The 13,981-nt window shown below is 43.0% G+C and overlaps 1 protein-coding gene across 2 annotated transcripts in view; it reads left to right on the forward strand.

Annotated features, from left to right (window-relative positions):
* PTPRG (protein tyrosine phosphatase receptor type G) overlaps positions 1-13,981 on the forward strand; it is a 530,620-nt gene that overhangs the window by 442,489 nt on the left and 74,150 nt on the right. For both annotated transcript variants that reach the window (XM_056524508.1, XM_056524509.1), the window contains one exon: positions 5,989-6,080. In XM_056524508.1, the coding sequence (XP_056380483.1) occupies positions 5,989-6,080 (92 nt within the window). The remainder of the gene's footprint in view (positions 1-5,988; positions 6,081-13,981) is intronic.

Here is a 13,981-nt window from a genome sequence, read left to right on the forward strand (position 1 = left end):
GTATGTGCCGTGTGTATGTGCCGTGTGTGTGCCGTGTGTGTGTGTGTGCCGTGTGTATGCGCCGTGAGTGTGTGTGCCGTGTGTGTGTGTGTGCCGTGTGTATGCGCCGTGTGTGTGCGCCGTGTGTATGCGCCGTGTGTGTGCTGTGTGTGTGTGCTGTGTGTGTGCGCCGTGTGTGTGCTGTGTGTGTGTGCTGTGTGTGTGCGCCGTGTGTGTGTGCGCCGTGTGTATGCGCCGTGTGTATGCGCCGTGTGTGTGTATGTGCCGTGTGTGTATGCGCCGTGTGTGTGTGCCGTGTGTATGCGCCGCGTGTGTGTGCCGCGTGTATGCGCCGCGTGTGTATGTGCCGCGTGTGTGTGCCGTGTATGCGCCGTGTGTATGCGCCGTGTGTATGCGCCGTGTGTATGCGCCGTGTGTGTGCCTTGGGTATGCTCCGTGTGTGTGTGCCGTGGGTATAGTGTGTGTGTGTGTGTGTGCCGTGGGTATAGTGTGTGTGTGTGTGTGTGCCGTGGGTATAGTGTGTGTGTGTGTGTGTGCCGTGGGTATAGTGTGTGTGTGTGTGCCGTGGGTATAGTGTGTGTGTGTGTGTGCCGTGGGTATAGTGTGTGTGTGTGCCGTGGGTATAGTGTGCCGTGGGTATAGTGTGTGTGTGCCGTGGGTATAGTATGTGTGTGTCGTGGGTATAGTGTGTGTGTGTGTGCCGTAGGTATAGTGTGTGTGTGTGTGTGTGTGCCGTAGGTATAGTGTGTGTGTGTGTGTGTGTGCCGTAGGTATAGTGTGTGTGTGTGTGCCGTAGGTATAGTGTGTGTGTGTGTGTGTGTGTCGTAGGTATAGTGTGTGTGTGTGTGCCGTAGGTATAGTGTGTGTGTGTGTGCCGTAGGTATAGTGTGTGTGTGTGTGTGCCGTAGGTATAGTCTGTGTGTGTGTGTGTGTGTGTGTGTGTGCCGTAGGTATAGTGTGTGTGTGTGTGTGCCGTAGGTATAGTGTGTGTGTGTGTGTGTGCCGTAGGTATAGTGTGTGTGTGTGTGTGCCGTAGGTATAGTGTGTGTGTGTGTGTGCCTTAGGTATAGTGTGTGTGTGTGCCGTAGGTATAGTGTGTGTGTGTGTGTGTGTGTGTGTGTGCCGTAGGTATAGTGTGTGTGTGTGTGTGCCGTAGGTATAGTGTGTGTGTGTGTGTGTGCCGTAGGTATAGTGTGTGTGTGTGTGTGCCGTAGGTATAGTGTGTGTGTGTGTGTGTGTGTGTGCCGTAGGTATAGTGTGTGTGTGTGTGCCTTAGGTATAGTGTGTGTGTGTGTGTGTGCCTTAGGTATAGTGTGTGTGTGTGTGTGTTCCTTAGGTATAGTGTGTGTGTGTGTGTGTGTGCCTTAGGTATAGTGTGTGTGTGTGTGTGTGCCGTAGGTATAGTGTGTGTGTGTGTGCCGTAGGTATAGTGTGTGTGTGTGTGCCGTAGGTATAGTGTGTGTGTGTGTGTGTGCCGTAGGTATAGTGTGTGTGTGTGTGTGTGTGCCGTAGGTATAGTGTGTGTGTGTGTGTGTGTGTGTGTGTGTGTGTGCCGTAGGTATAGTGTGTGTGTGTGTGTGTGTGTGTGTGTGTGTGTGTGTGCCGTAGGTATAGTGTGTGTGTGTGTGCCTTAGGTATAGTGTGTGTGTGTGTGCCGTAGGTATAGTGTGTGTGTGTGTGCCGTAGGTATAGTGTGTGTGTGTGTGTGCCGTAGGTATAGTGTGTGTGTGTGTGTGCCGTAGGTATAGTGTGTGTGTGTGTGTGTGCCGTAGGTATAGTGTGTGTGTGTGTGTGTGTGTGTGTGTGTGTGTGTGTGTGATGTGCATGTATATGTGCTGTAGGTATATGTGTTGTAGGTATAGGTGCTGTAGGTATGATGTCTGTATATGTGCTGTAGGTATATGTGCTATATGTAACTGGCCCGGTATGTTACTCCTTGTTCTCTTTATGGGTTTATCTAGGAAGCTGCTCTGATATGTAGCAGGTATTCTTAAATCAATATGAAGGCAAGCGTCCGGGTGTATACAGACCCAGGTGTATGTATAGATACAGCAGAGCTGAGCTGGTCGTCTGCTACAAGTCATTATAGTATCACAGGGTGTTGTCTGTGGTGGTCTGTAAGATTACAAGTAAACCACTAAAGGCAAAGGACATTCAGCTCTGCTACATCTGTGTGTATAGATGGCTATGGATGGTTGTAGATGAATATGACGTGGAAAGATAAAGAACTAATAAATCTAGGTTACTATGGACTAGATAGATAAAGTAGAGACAGATAAATTGTTTTCCCCATATGTAACTATATCACATTGTCTCTTGTATAATGTCTATATACCGTATCTTATGTCTGTCTTATGATCTGTCATCTATTGCTCTGTATCGATTTATCATCTTTCTATCTATCTTGATAAAGGCAGCGAGAAGCTGTTGAAATGTAGCTCTAGAACATTACTTGGGATGGAAAAAATCTCTACTTTTGTTTTTAACCACAACCTTGCTGCGCTACAGTTATCATTGGGTGTTTATAAGGAGCCCCTGACCAGGATTTGTATGTCTGTGTGCGCCCCTCTGCATTTGTCTTTTATTAAGTGTACTGTGCTTCAATCTCCAGCCTCTAATATCAGTTTAACATCTATCTCCTATATCAAATGTTAAGTGATCTATCAATCCATCCATTTGTCTATCAGTCTGTCATCTGTATCTCATATCTATCTATCTATCATCTATGTATAGATCTCTTATCTATCTCTAAATCTCTCTATCTAGTTCTATATCTACCTCATATATATCTATCTTTCTCTCTCTCTCTCTCTCTACAGTCATGGCCGTAAATGTTGGCACTCCTGAAAGTTTTCTAGAAAATGAAGTATTTCTCACAGAAAATGATTGCAGTAACACATGTTTTGCTATACACATGTTTATTCCCTTTGTGTGTATTGGAACTAAACCAAAAAAGGGAGGGAAAAAAAACAATTTGGACATAATGTCACACCAAACTCCAAAAATCTGCTGGACAAAATTATTGCCACCCTTAACTTAATATTTGGTTGCACCCCCTTTGGAAAAAATAACTGAAATCAGTCACTTCCTATAACCATCAATAAGCTTCTTACACCTCTCAGCCGGAATGTTGGACCACTCTTCCTTTGCAAACTGCTCCAGGTCTCTCTTATTTGAAGGGCGCCTTTTCCCAACAGCAATTTTAAGATCTCTCCACAGGTGTTCAATGGGATTTAGATCTGGACTCATTGCTGCCACTTCAGAACTCTCCAGCGCTTTGTTGCCATCCATTTCTGGGTGCTTTTTGATGTATGTTTGGGGTCATTGTCCTGATGGAAGACCCAAGATCTCGGACGCAAACCCAAGTTTCTGACTCTGGGCTGTATAGTGCGACCCAAAATCAGTTGGTAATCCTCAGATTTCATGATGCCTCGCACACATTCAAGGCACCCAGTGCCAGAGGCTGCAAAACAACCCCAAAACATAATTGAACCTTCACCATATTTCATACTGTGTTCTTTTCTTTGTAGGCCTCATTCCATTTTTGGTAAACAGTAGAATGATGTGTTTTACCAAAAAGCTTTATCTTGGTCTCATCTGTCTACAAGACGTTTTCCCAGAAGGATTTTGGCTTACTCAAGTTAATTTTGGCAAAATTAAGTCTTGCTTTTTTATGTCTCTGTGTCAGCAGTGGGGTCCTCCTAGGTCTCCTGCCATAGCGTTTAATTTCATTTAAATGTTGATGGATAGTTTGCGCTGACACTGATGCTCCCTGAGCCTGCAGGACAGCTTGAATATCTTTGGAACTTGTTTGGGGGTGCTTATCCACCATCCGGACTATCCTGTGTTGACACCATTCATACATTTTCTCTTCCGTCCACGCCCAGGGAGATTAGCTACAGTGCCATGGGTTGCAAACCTCTTGATAATGTTGCGCACTGTGGACAAAGGCAAATCTAGATCTCTGGAGATGGACTTGTAACCTTGAGATTGTTGATGTTTTTCCACAATTTTGGTTCTCAAGTCCTCAGACAGTTCTCTTCTCTTTCTGTTGTCCATGCTTAGTGTGGCACACACAGACACTCAATGCAAAGGCTAAGTGAACTTCTCTCCTTTTTATCTGTTTTCAGGCGTGATTTTTATATTGCCCAAACCTGTTACTTGCCCCAAGTGAGTTTAAAGAAGCATCACATGCTTGAAACAATCTTATTTATCCCCAATTTTGAAAGGGTGCCAACATTTTTGGAGTTTGGTGTGACATTATGTCCAATTTGCTTTTTTTCCTCCCTTTTTTGGTTTAGTTCCAATACACAAAGGGAATAAACATGTGTATAGCAAAACATGTGTTACTGCAATCCTTTTCTGTGAGAAATACTTCATTTCCTTGAAAAATTTCAGGGGTGCCAACATTTACGGCCATGACTGTGTATGTATATGTGTGTATATATTATCTATCTAACTAACTCTTATCTATCATCTATCTATCTATCTCTTATCTATCAATCTTTCTTTTATCTATCTATCTCTTATCTATCTATCTCATATCTAGCTATCTATCGCATCTACTGTATCTATCTATTGCATCTGTCTCTCATCTATCTCATATCTAGCTATCTATCTCATATCTATCATCTCTTATCTATCTATTGCTTATCTATCTATCTATCTATCCCTTATCTATATATCTCATATCTACTGTATCCATCTATTGCATCTGTCTATCATTTATCTTCTACTGTATATCAAATTTCTATCATGTCTACTGTATCTCATATCTATCTTCAAATCTGTCTATCTCTATATCTATTCATCCATCCAGCCATCTATCTATCTACAGCATCTAATGTCTGTCTATCATCCATCTATTATATCAAATGTCTATCGTATCTCCTATCTATCTACCCTCTATCTCTTCATATGTATCAAAATCCAGCAGAATGATAAAACTGATTTCTTCTGGAATGATGGCGGTGCACCTCTTTACACCTCCGTGGTTGGGATCAGCCAGGCTTATACTTTTGGACCTGCTTATTTAGAAGAACTTGTCCAAAGTGACCTATCCACTAAAAGATACTAAGCAAAGTGTGTAAAATTCTCCATAAAGCATAAAAATAGAACCTATATATGCGTGTACCTAATGATGGATGAGGCGGTGCCGGGGCAGGTGTTTAAGAGCAGCTCATTACAGTGGAGGAGGGTCTGTACATAGGAAGGGGTCCATTGTTATGGGCTGCAGCAAGGCAAGAGGAGACCCCCTCAGCCTAGTCACAATAGCTCACAGAGAACTGGCTCATTACATATTCAGCTCCGGCCCCTGGCTGCTCAGCAGTGAACGGTGACGCTGCTCAGTCAAGCCTCATTCAACTTCACCATGCAAAAGCTGCTTGGAGCTCTCAATGCCTGGCTGCTTAGTGCCTTGTCTATGATGAACAGCCTGTGTTCTCTGCTTTGCTTTAAGTACAGGTAAATGACTGCTGTGTTTTTGTCGCCGTCTCCTTGTCGGTCTCTTCCCGGTGTCTCTGTGTATTTGTCATTCGGGGCCTTTTTTGCAGAGACCACCTCAAAAGGCCTGTGCAGACCACTTCTCCGGTTGTCATGCCGGCTCCCTTGTGTTGTAGCAGCTGTGGGGAGGGTAAACCTGTGCCACCCAGCCCCTGGCAATGAGAAGGACGAGTCCTGTGGTAAATAACACACACGCGTGTGTGTGTGCAGTATCCCATGTGTGATCGGCTTTGGTGGTGGTCAATAAAACCATAAACAAAAACTGTGGAAAGCAGGGCGCTTTGTGCCACGATCGCATGGTCTTGATAAAGTTTTGTACTTGGTACCAGTCGGACAGCAAAGTGTTCGAGAGCGGCCCCCCCTGTGACCCCAATGTTGTGTGAATAGTGTACTATAGGAGCGAGTCTCACATGTCATCATACCAGAGAGTTGTGCTTGACCTTACGTTCGTGCCATTAATATAGGTCTTCTTTTCTGTTTATACAGGAAGTGTTTTCAGACCGCTCACTTCTATGTCGACGACAGCAGCTCACCAAGAGTCGTCCCCAATGACAACATACCCATCATCCCCATTCCAGGTATGGTAAAATAAAAAAAATATATATTATATTGACTTTATCATGTGGTGCAACTTGTCGTGAAATCTGGTCTTACACAGGACTGCACATGTGTAGGTCTTATAGCTACCACTGTAATGCCCCCAAACATTGCAAAACTCCAACTCCCAGCATGCCCGGACAGCCGTTGGCTGTCCGGGCATGCTGGGAGTTGGTGTTTTGCAACAGCTGGAGGCGTCCTGGTTGGGAAACGCTTTCTTAGTGAATTGTCATGATGTGCAAACAATGCAGCATTGAAGGGTTAATCCCATTTGAGACATTGTTGACCTATTGCTACAATAGGTAATGAACGTCTGATCAGTTGGGGTCTGGTGAAATATTGCGGCAGCGACACTAGAAAAGGAAAAACTTTCCTTTCGTTCTGGTTTTACTTGGCCTTGTTTTGGAAGCCACATGGTTGGTCAAATATAGTCAATGACCATTCATGCTGCCTTAAAAAAAAAAAAAACATATTTTGTTTTAGGGCAGGGTTTCCCGAACAGGGTGCCTCCAGCTGTTGCAAAACTACAGCTCTCAACATATCTGGAGGTTGGGAAACACTGATGAAGGGAATGGCGGGGCTCCCATTGTTCAGGCTTCGGCCATTGGGATGTTGATGGTAATAAATATTTCCTCAGTGTATTGAGTAATAAAACCCTAATATGGAAAGAGATCCCAACATCATCTGTACATTTCACACTTTGGACTCCATGTTGAACCTCCAGCCTATCAGTTTACTAGGTACCCATGACATCAGCGAGCTACAAATGATGTCATTCGTTCCTATTCATTTGATACATTCACAAATCCTATTGCAGATAGGGGATGTCTGGGACTTAGTGCATGTAAGTAAAACAAGAGAGCTGTAGGAATAAGTAACGTATTTATTTTGGGTGGAGTTCCTCTTTAAGAACTGGTTTCTATGTTTGTTTTCACGGCATGTGTTTAAAATGTATTTTCTATAGTTGCGGTATAAAATAACAGCACAATAAAGAGCCCGTACACTCCATATTATCCTATCTCCTGCTTCAGTCCAACACCTGCCCAATCCTATTTTCCAGATGAGCTCTGTCTGTCACTAGGAGCATGCATCACTTCATGTCAATCCCATCATTTTGGCCCCTTGATCTTTAAATTAAGATGCTTAGTTCCTGGTTTACAGTGGGATTGCATTCCTGGAGTCATCTAATGACAGATCATTGTGTACTTGTGGGCAGGACTCCTGCTGATCTGTCCATTGTATAGAGACTGGGATTGACATTTGTTTGGGCAGGTTAAAACCTTCTGAATGTAGAAAAAAAATAAAAATATATATATATATCTATATCTTTGCGCGTGTGTGTGTGTGTATATATATATATATATATATATATATATATATATATATATATGCACATACATACGTATACACACGAAGAAAAAAAAAGTGTGTGTGTGTGTATATATATATATATATATATATATATATATATATATATATATATACACCAAAGTAGTTGCAGCACCACCAAACAAAAAAGCATGTGGGTGCCCGGCGTCCTGGGTCAGATCCTGACCCGATAAGATAGTCCAACAAGTGATGGCGCAGCACTCCAAAAGTGAGTAAAAAAAACGTGATTTTATTCACCACATGTTACAGACAGCAACGTTTCAGCTCAACACTAAACACTAGAGCCTTTTTCAAGCATGTGTATATATGTGTGTTAAAGGAAAACGGTCAGCTTGCTCCTACCGCACTAACCAGTGGTACTGGCTTGTAGTGCGGGGGACGCTGATCAATTTGATGCCTACCGTGCCTGAATCCGCCCAGCTGTTCGATCGAAATCTTCGATTTTCTGTATATGCGAATTAGGTGCTAACTGGCACAGGCGGGGTTACTGGCACTCTGACGTCAGCGCCGCTAGTCTGCAGCACCGCCCAGCTCATCAATATTCCTCCCTCCACCTCTCCATCTTCATTACAGTGGGGAGAAGAGGGAGGAATATTGATGAGCTGGGCGGCGCTGCCGACTAGCGGCGCTGACGTCAGAGTGCCAGTTAGCACTTAATTAGCATATACAGAAAAACTAAGATTTTGGCCGAACGGCGGGGCAGATCCGGGCACAGTTGGCATCAAACTGATCAGCGTCCCCCTCACTACTAGCCAGTACCGCTGGTTAGTGTGGGGGGAGCAAGCTGACAGTTTTCCTTTAAGGCAGGACACAGCCTCTATTTATGGGAGGGGCCTGGTGGCTATAATTACCGGTACGCACAGGTCGGCACGTCGGACGTCACGCTGTCCCACCCTTCTCCCGCCCTCATTTCAGTACTTACATTTAATCTTATTCAGGGTATGCCCTCTTAAGGTGTACCCCCGAAGGCGGCCCGGGCACACCTCTAGCCGCTGATTAAATGAGGTGGGTATATTGCTCACACCCTTTAAAAGCAGGTTAGATGAGGAAGATATATCCTTCACTTTCAGTCACAACTTAGTGTAAGTAGGTGTATGTTCCACTCCCATTGGAAGGCCTTGACCATAAATACTCACCTTGTAAAATTGCCACCTTCAGCTTTTCAGTCTTGGGTTCCTTCATGCAATTTTGCATCAAAATGCTAGATTTTGTAAAAAATAAAAATGCATAGTAATTTGTTTGTGGAAAAATGTCTGAGCCAAGCAATATTGGTGATTCCCAACAGTTGTCAAAAACTAAAGTCTAAATTGCAGAGTTCTTGCATGCTACTCATAGCACTTAGGCAATGTTTAAACAGCGTAAAATGTGTGGAATGCCCTCCTGGAAAGCACGAGTGGACATTCCGCATATTCCAGTGGTGCTAGGACCTCTCGCAAATGTGCCATCTCCATAGACACCAATGCATTCCCGAGTGGAATCAGCAGAAACAACGAATTGGATTATTGTTTCTGTGGACGCCAGATCAGGATTTCCGCAGCAGAAACTTTGCCATGATACAATTTTCCTCCTTCCCACACATCAGCTACCCCACCCATTGAAACATAAATGAGCTGCAGACCTGTGGAATTTAATCAGGGTGCCTCCAGCTGTTGCATTAGTTGCAGATTGCTCTCTCCACCCATTGAAGCAGACAGGCTCCCTGTCATCTGCTGGCTAGTGAGTCAGGTCTCGACCGCATTGCAAGCTGGGAAAAATCTGAGACAGCAGACATTTTGTATGCTGTTAAAAATAAATATTGGTTTGAAAATCACATAAGAATTGGGAGAAAACTGTCACACACAGGTAAAGACATTATATTATGAACTACACTAACTTTACAGCCCCTATAGCATAGTCAAATAAAAAAAAATCCTGGAATACCCCTTTAACCCCTTAACGACGCAGGACGTATATTTACGTCCTGCGCCGGCTCCCGCGATATGAAGCGGGATGGCGCTGCGATCCCGCATCATATCGCGTCGGTCCCGGCGCTAATCAACGGCCGGGACCCGCGGCTAATACCACACATCGCCGATCGCGGCGATGTGCGGTATTAACCCTTTAGAAGCGGCAGTCAAAGCTGACCGCCGCTTCGAAAGTGAAAGTGACCCGGCTGCTCAGTCGGGCTGTTAGGTACTGCCGCGGTGAAATCACGGCGTCCCGTACAGCTGGCAGGACACCGGGAGGGCCCTTACCTGCCTCCTCGGTGTCCGATCGGCGAATGACTGCTCCGTGCCTGAGATCCAGGCAGGAGCAGTCAAGCACCGATAACACTGATCACAGGCGTGTTAATACACGCCTGTGATCTGTGTAAAAGATCAGTGTGTGCAGTGTTATAGGTCCCTATGGGACCTATAACACTGCAAAAAAAATTTTTTTAAAAAGTGTTAATAAAGGTCATTTAACCCCTTCCCTAATAAAAGTTTGAATCACCCCCCTTTTCCCATAAAAAAAAATAAAACAGTGTAAAAAAAAAAAAAAATACGTGGTATTGCCGCGTGCGTAAATGTCCGAACTATAAAAATATATCATTAATTAAACCGTACGGTCAATGGCGTACGCGCAAAAAAATTCCAAAGTCAAAAAAAGCGCATTTTTGGTCACTTTTTATACCATTAAAAAATGAATAAAAAGTGATCAAAAAGTCCGATCAAAAATAAAAAAGTTATAGGGGTCAGAAGATGACATTTTTAAACGTATAAATTTTCCTGCATGTAGTTATGATTTTCCTGCATGTAGGTATCCTTTTAACCGTATGGTCCTACAGAATAATAAGGTGTAATTTTTTACCGAAATATGCACTGCGTAGAAACGGAAGCCCCCAAAAGTTACAAAATGGCATTTTTTCTTCAATTTTGTCGCACAATGATTTTTTTTTTCGCCGTTTATTTTTGGGTAAAATGACTAATGTCACTGCAAAGTAGAATTGGCGACGCAAAAAATAAGCCATAATATGGATTTTTAGGTGGAAAATTTAAAGGGTTATGAATTTTAAAAGGTAAGGAGGAAAAAACGAAAGTGCAAAAACGGAAAAACCCTGAGTCCTTAAGGGGTTAAGTCAAAGGGACTTTCCATGGAAATTCAGCCGTGTGAACATTGCCTTAAAGGAAATTTGTTGCCTAGATTTTTTTTTTCCCCCCTGATTACACCTAAAAATGTAATGTTCTTTTCTTCCAGTTGGTTTCTGAGGTCTAGTTGGTGACTGGTGGTGCATCCAGTGTTATCTCTCTACTGGTGTCACCTTTCACTGTCCTCCTGAGAAGTAAGGCATTACTGGGAAATGATCTATGTAGAATGGGAAGTCTGCTTTTTTAGACCTAGTTGCCATAATGGAAATTGCACTATTTCAGCATTATTATAAAATATAGATAGCAAAATGGAAAATTTATAAAAGTAAATAAATTTAAAAAAATCACTCCCAGCTTACAGTGCTCTCCTATCTTCCCTTTTCTTATGGCATGACAACCCTGGAGAAAATGCTCTCTCAGCCAACTGCTGATTGAAACAGGTCATCATTGTGTTTAGTGATTGGCTGAGCGGGGTTGGCACATCACTTGGAGTCAGGAAAAAGTGGATAGCACCAGGAGCCATTGAAATGGCAGTGACTGTAGACCGGTACGGGTGTGCACTCTATACTACTTATGTTTGCAGCACTTTTCTTTAAGAGGTTGCCCCTACATGAATTTTTCCCAACCAGTGTGGCTTTGGCAGTCCGGACCTTCTAAGAGTTGTAGTTATGCTTAAAGGGGGTATTCTAGGCAAAACCTTTTTGTTTATAGATATATATAGATATATAGATATATATATATATATATATATATATTTATTATCTATATATATATATATATATATATATATATATATATATATATATATATATATATATATATATATATATATATAGAAAGGAGAAGACTGTAGCACTCCAATAAGATGAAAAGTGAATGTGGCTTTATTCCAATTCAGACATCAAGGCAACGTTTCAGCTGCACACAGGCAGCCTTTGTCAAGCCTTTGGCTTGACAAAGGCTGCCTGTGTGCAGCTGAAACGTTGCCTTGATGTCTGAATTGGAATAAAGCCACATTCACTTTTCATCTTATTGGAGTGCTACAGTCTTCTCCTTTCTACTTTGTGAAGTGTCTCCCGTGACCTGGGATTCCGGCCGTGTGCACCCACCTTCGACCTATATCTTGCAGAGTGCTGCTCCTTATCCCTTGTTTATATATATATATATATATATATATATATATATCTATATATCTATATATCTCAACTGGCTCCGGAAAGTTAAACAGATTTGTAAATTACTTCTATTAAAAAATCTTAATCCTTCCAATAGTTATTAGCTTCTGAAGTTTTCTGTCTAACTGCTCAATGAGGATGTCACGTTTCGGGAGATGTGCATGATGGGAGAATATCCCCATAGGAACTGCACAGCTACCGGGACGTGAGTCATCAGAGAGCAGTTAGACAGAAAACAACAAATCAACTTCAGAAGCTAATAACTATTGGAAGGATTAAGATTTTTTAATAGAAGTAATTTACAAATCTGTTTAACTTTTCGGAGCCAGTTGATATATTAAAAAAAAGTTTTGGCCTGGAATACCCCTTTAAGTTTGAGGCATACTGCTCAGGAAACACTGCCCTACATACATACAACATCACATATTTTATACAACTAAAATAAATGAAAAAAAAACTGGGGTCCGGATACTGGTAAACTCTAAATTTTAGAGTTGACAAACGTTGGGAAAAGTTGTGGGGGGTGACTAGATCTGCAACCAGGGACCTTCTCTCTCCTAAAAAAAAAAACAAAATAAAAACTCCCTCTTCCAAGCTAAATCTGACAGCACATATCCTCTCTAATAAAAGTCATGGCTTATTACCTCGGTTGTTGGCAGTGAGTTGTTTCTCACTAGATGTATGGATAGATGGCATATCAATTATATATTTCATTAGTGGGAGACGGACAGCTGGGGCCCCTACCAATGCCGAGCGCGTGGAGCTGTGTTCCAGTTAAGACACAGTGCCAGGCTGGGAGCTGCACAGCAGGAGGAATGTTAAATTACAGGACGTACAATGAAATAAAAATATATGACCGTATGACATGACTCTGCTGACCGTGCCAAGGATAGAGCTGCGGTTTGTAGTAGCTTCCACCCACTCTGAACACCATAGATATATTAGATCATTTTTACTTTTGCAGCTATGCAGTCTAAGTGTATCTTGTGCTTCAGCTGAATCTTACTTGCCAGGTCTGTTTGCTGTCAGTGAATGGGAATGTTATAGTTTACAATCAGACACTGACAGGCCATACAGAACTAATATTTCTTAGAACTTAGAGTTTGTGACAAATGGACTCATTCTAGGCAAATCCCAGGCTAATACATTGACCCACACCAGTGTTTCCCAACCTTTTCCACCTTGGGGCAGAGGCATCCCTACCAAATAAATGTATCCAAAAGGCAAAAAAAAAATATTATAGCCCTGTCCTGTCCTATGACTCGCTTTCCCTTTTCTTTTCCATCTGGCCATTCTTCAGCATCAACTAATCTCTGCATAGGTATCTTCCCTTAAAGGGGTACTCCGCTGCTCAGCATTTGGAACAAACTGTTCTGAACACTGGAGCCGGTGCCGGGAGCTCGTGACATGAGGGGGCGGGACATGATATCATGTCATGATATCAATTCGTCTATGGGAGGGGGCGTGGCAGCTTGCATTGAGAGGGCGTAGGTAGTTTCCCCTAGTATGCTGGAGTCACCTGTAAGTAGCTTCCTCTAGCAGGTAGTTTGTCCCCACCCCCTACATAGGTAGTTTACACCCCTTGTAGGTAGTCTCCCCCTATAGGTAGTACTCCTCCCTCCTTTTAGGTAGGATCCCTCCAGTGGAAGTTTGCCATCTGTGTGTTGGACCTCCCTTAAAGGGGTATTGCGTATAAGCATCTGATCACAGGGGTATCGACTGCTGAGACCTCCACGACCTCCTGAACAGGAGCCTGGGTCTCTGTAAAGGGGCAGACACAACACACTCCATTCATTTCTAATGGAGCGCCAAAGGGAACAGAGGTTCCATAGAAATGAATGGAGTGTGTGGGTAGGACACACCAGTAGGTAGTTTTTTCCCTCCTCTATATGTATGGAAAAAAAACATACCTTCTAAGCTCCCAAAGTCACTGCCATCTTCTTCCACTTGTAGACGACAGGCAGCCTCTTCCTGCAGCCACTAGAGGCCAGGAGGGGGCAGTGACCTGGGAGGACTATAACATATAACAAGAACATAACAGGTACTCTTTAAATAACTTCTCAGTATACACTGTTTGTACTCTGTAACCATGGAGATACATAGGTCCCCAAGGAGCTGTAGACTCAAAGATAAAAGGAAATAACCTAAACTGTGTTCTGTAATGCAGCTTTTACAGGTGAAGTACACACAGCACTATCAATGTGATTCATC

Source organism: Hyla sarda, chromosome 6, assembly GCF_029499605.1.
Source record: "Hyla sarda isolate aHylSar1 chromosome 6, aHylSar1.hap1, whole genome shotgun sequence".
NCBI classification, from domain to species: Eukaryota; Metazoa; Chordata; class Amphibia; order Anura; family Hylidae; genus Hyla; species Hyla sarda.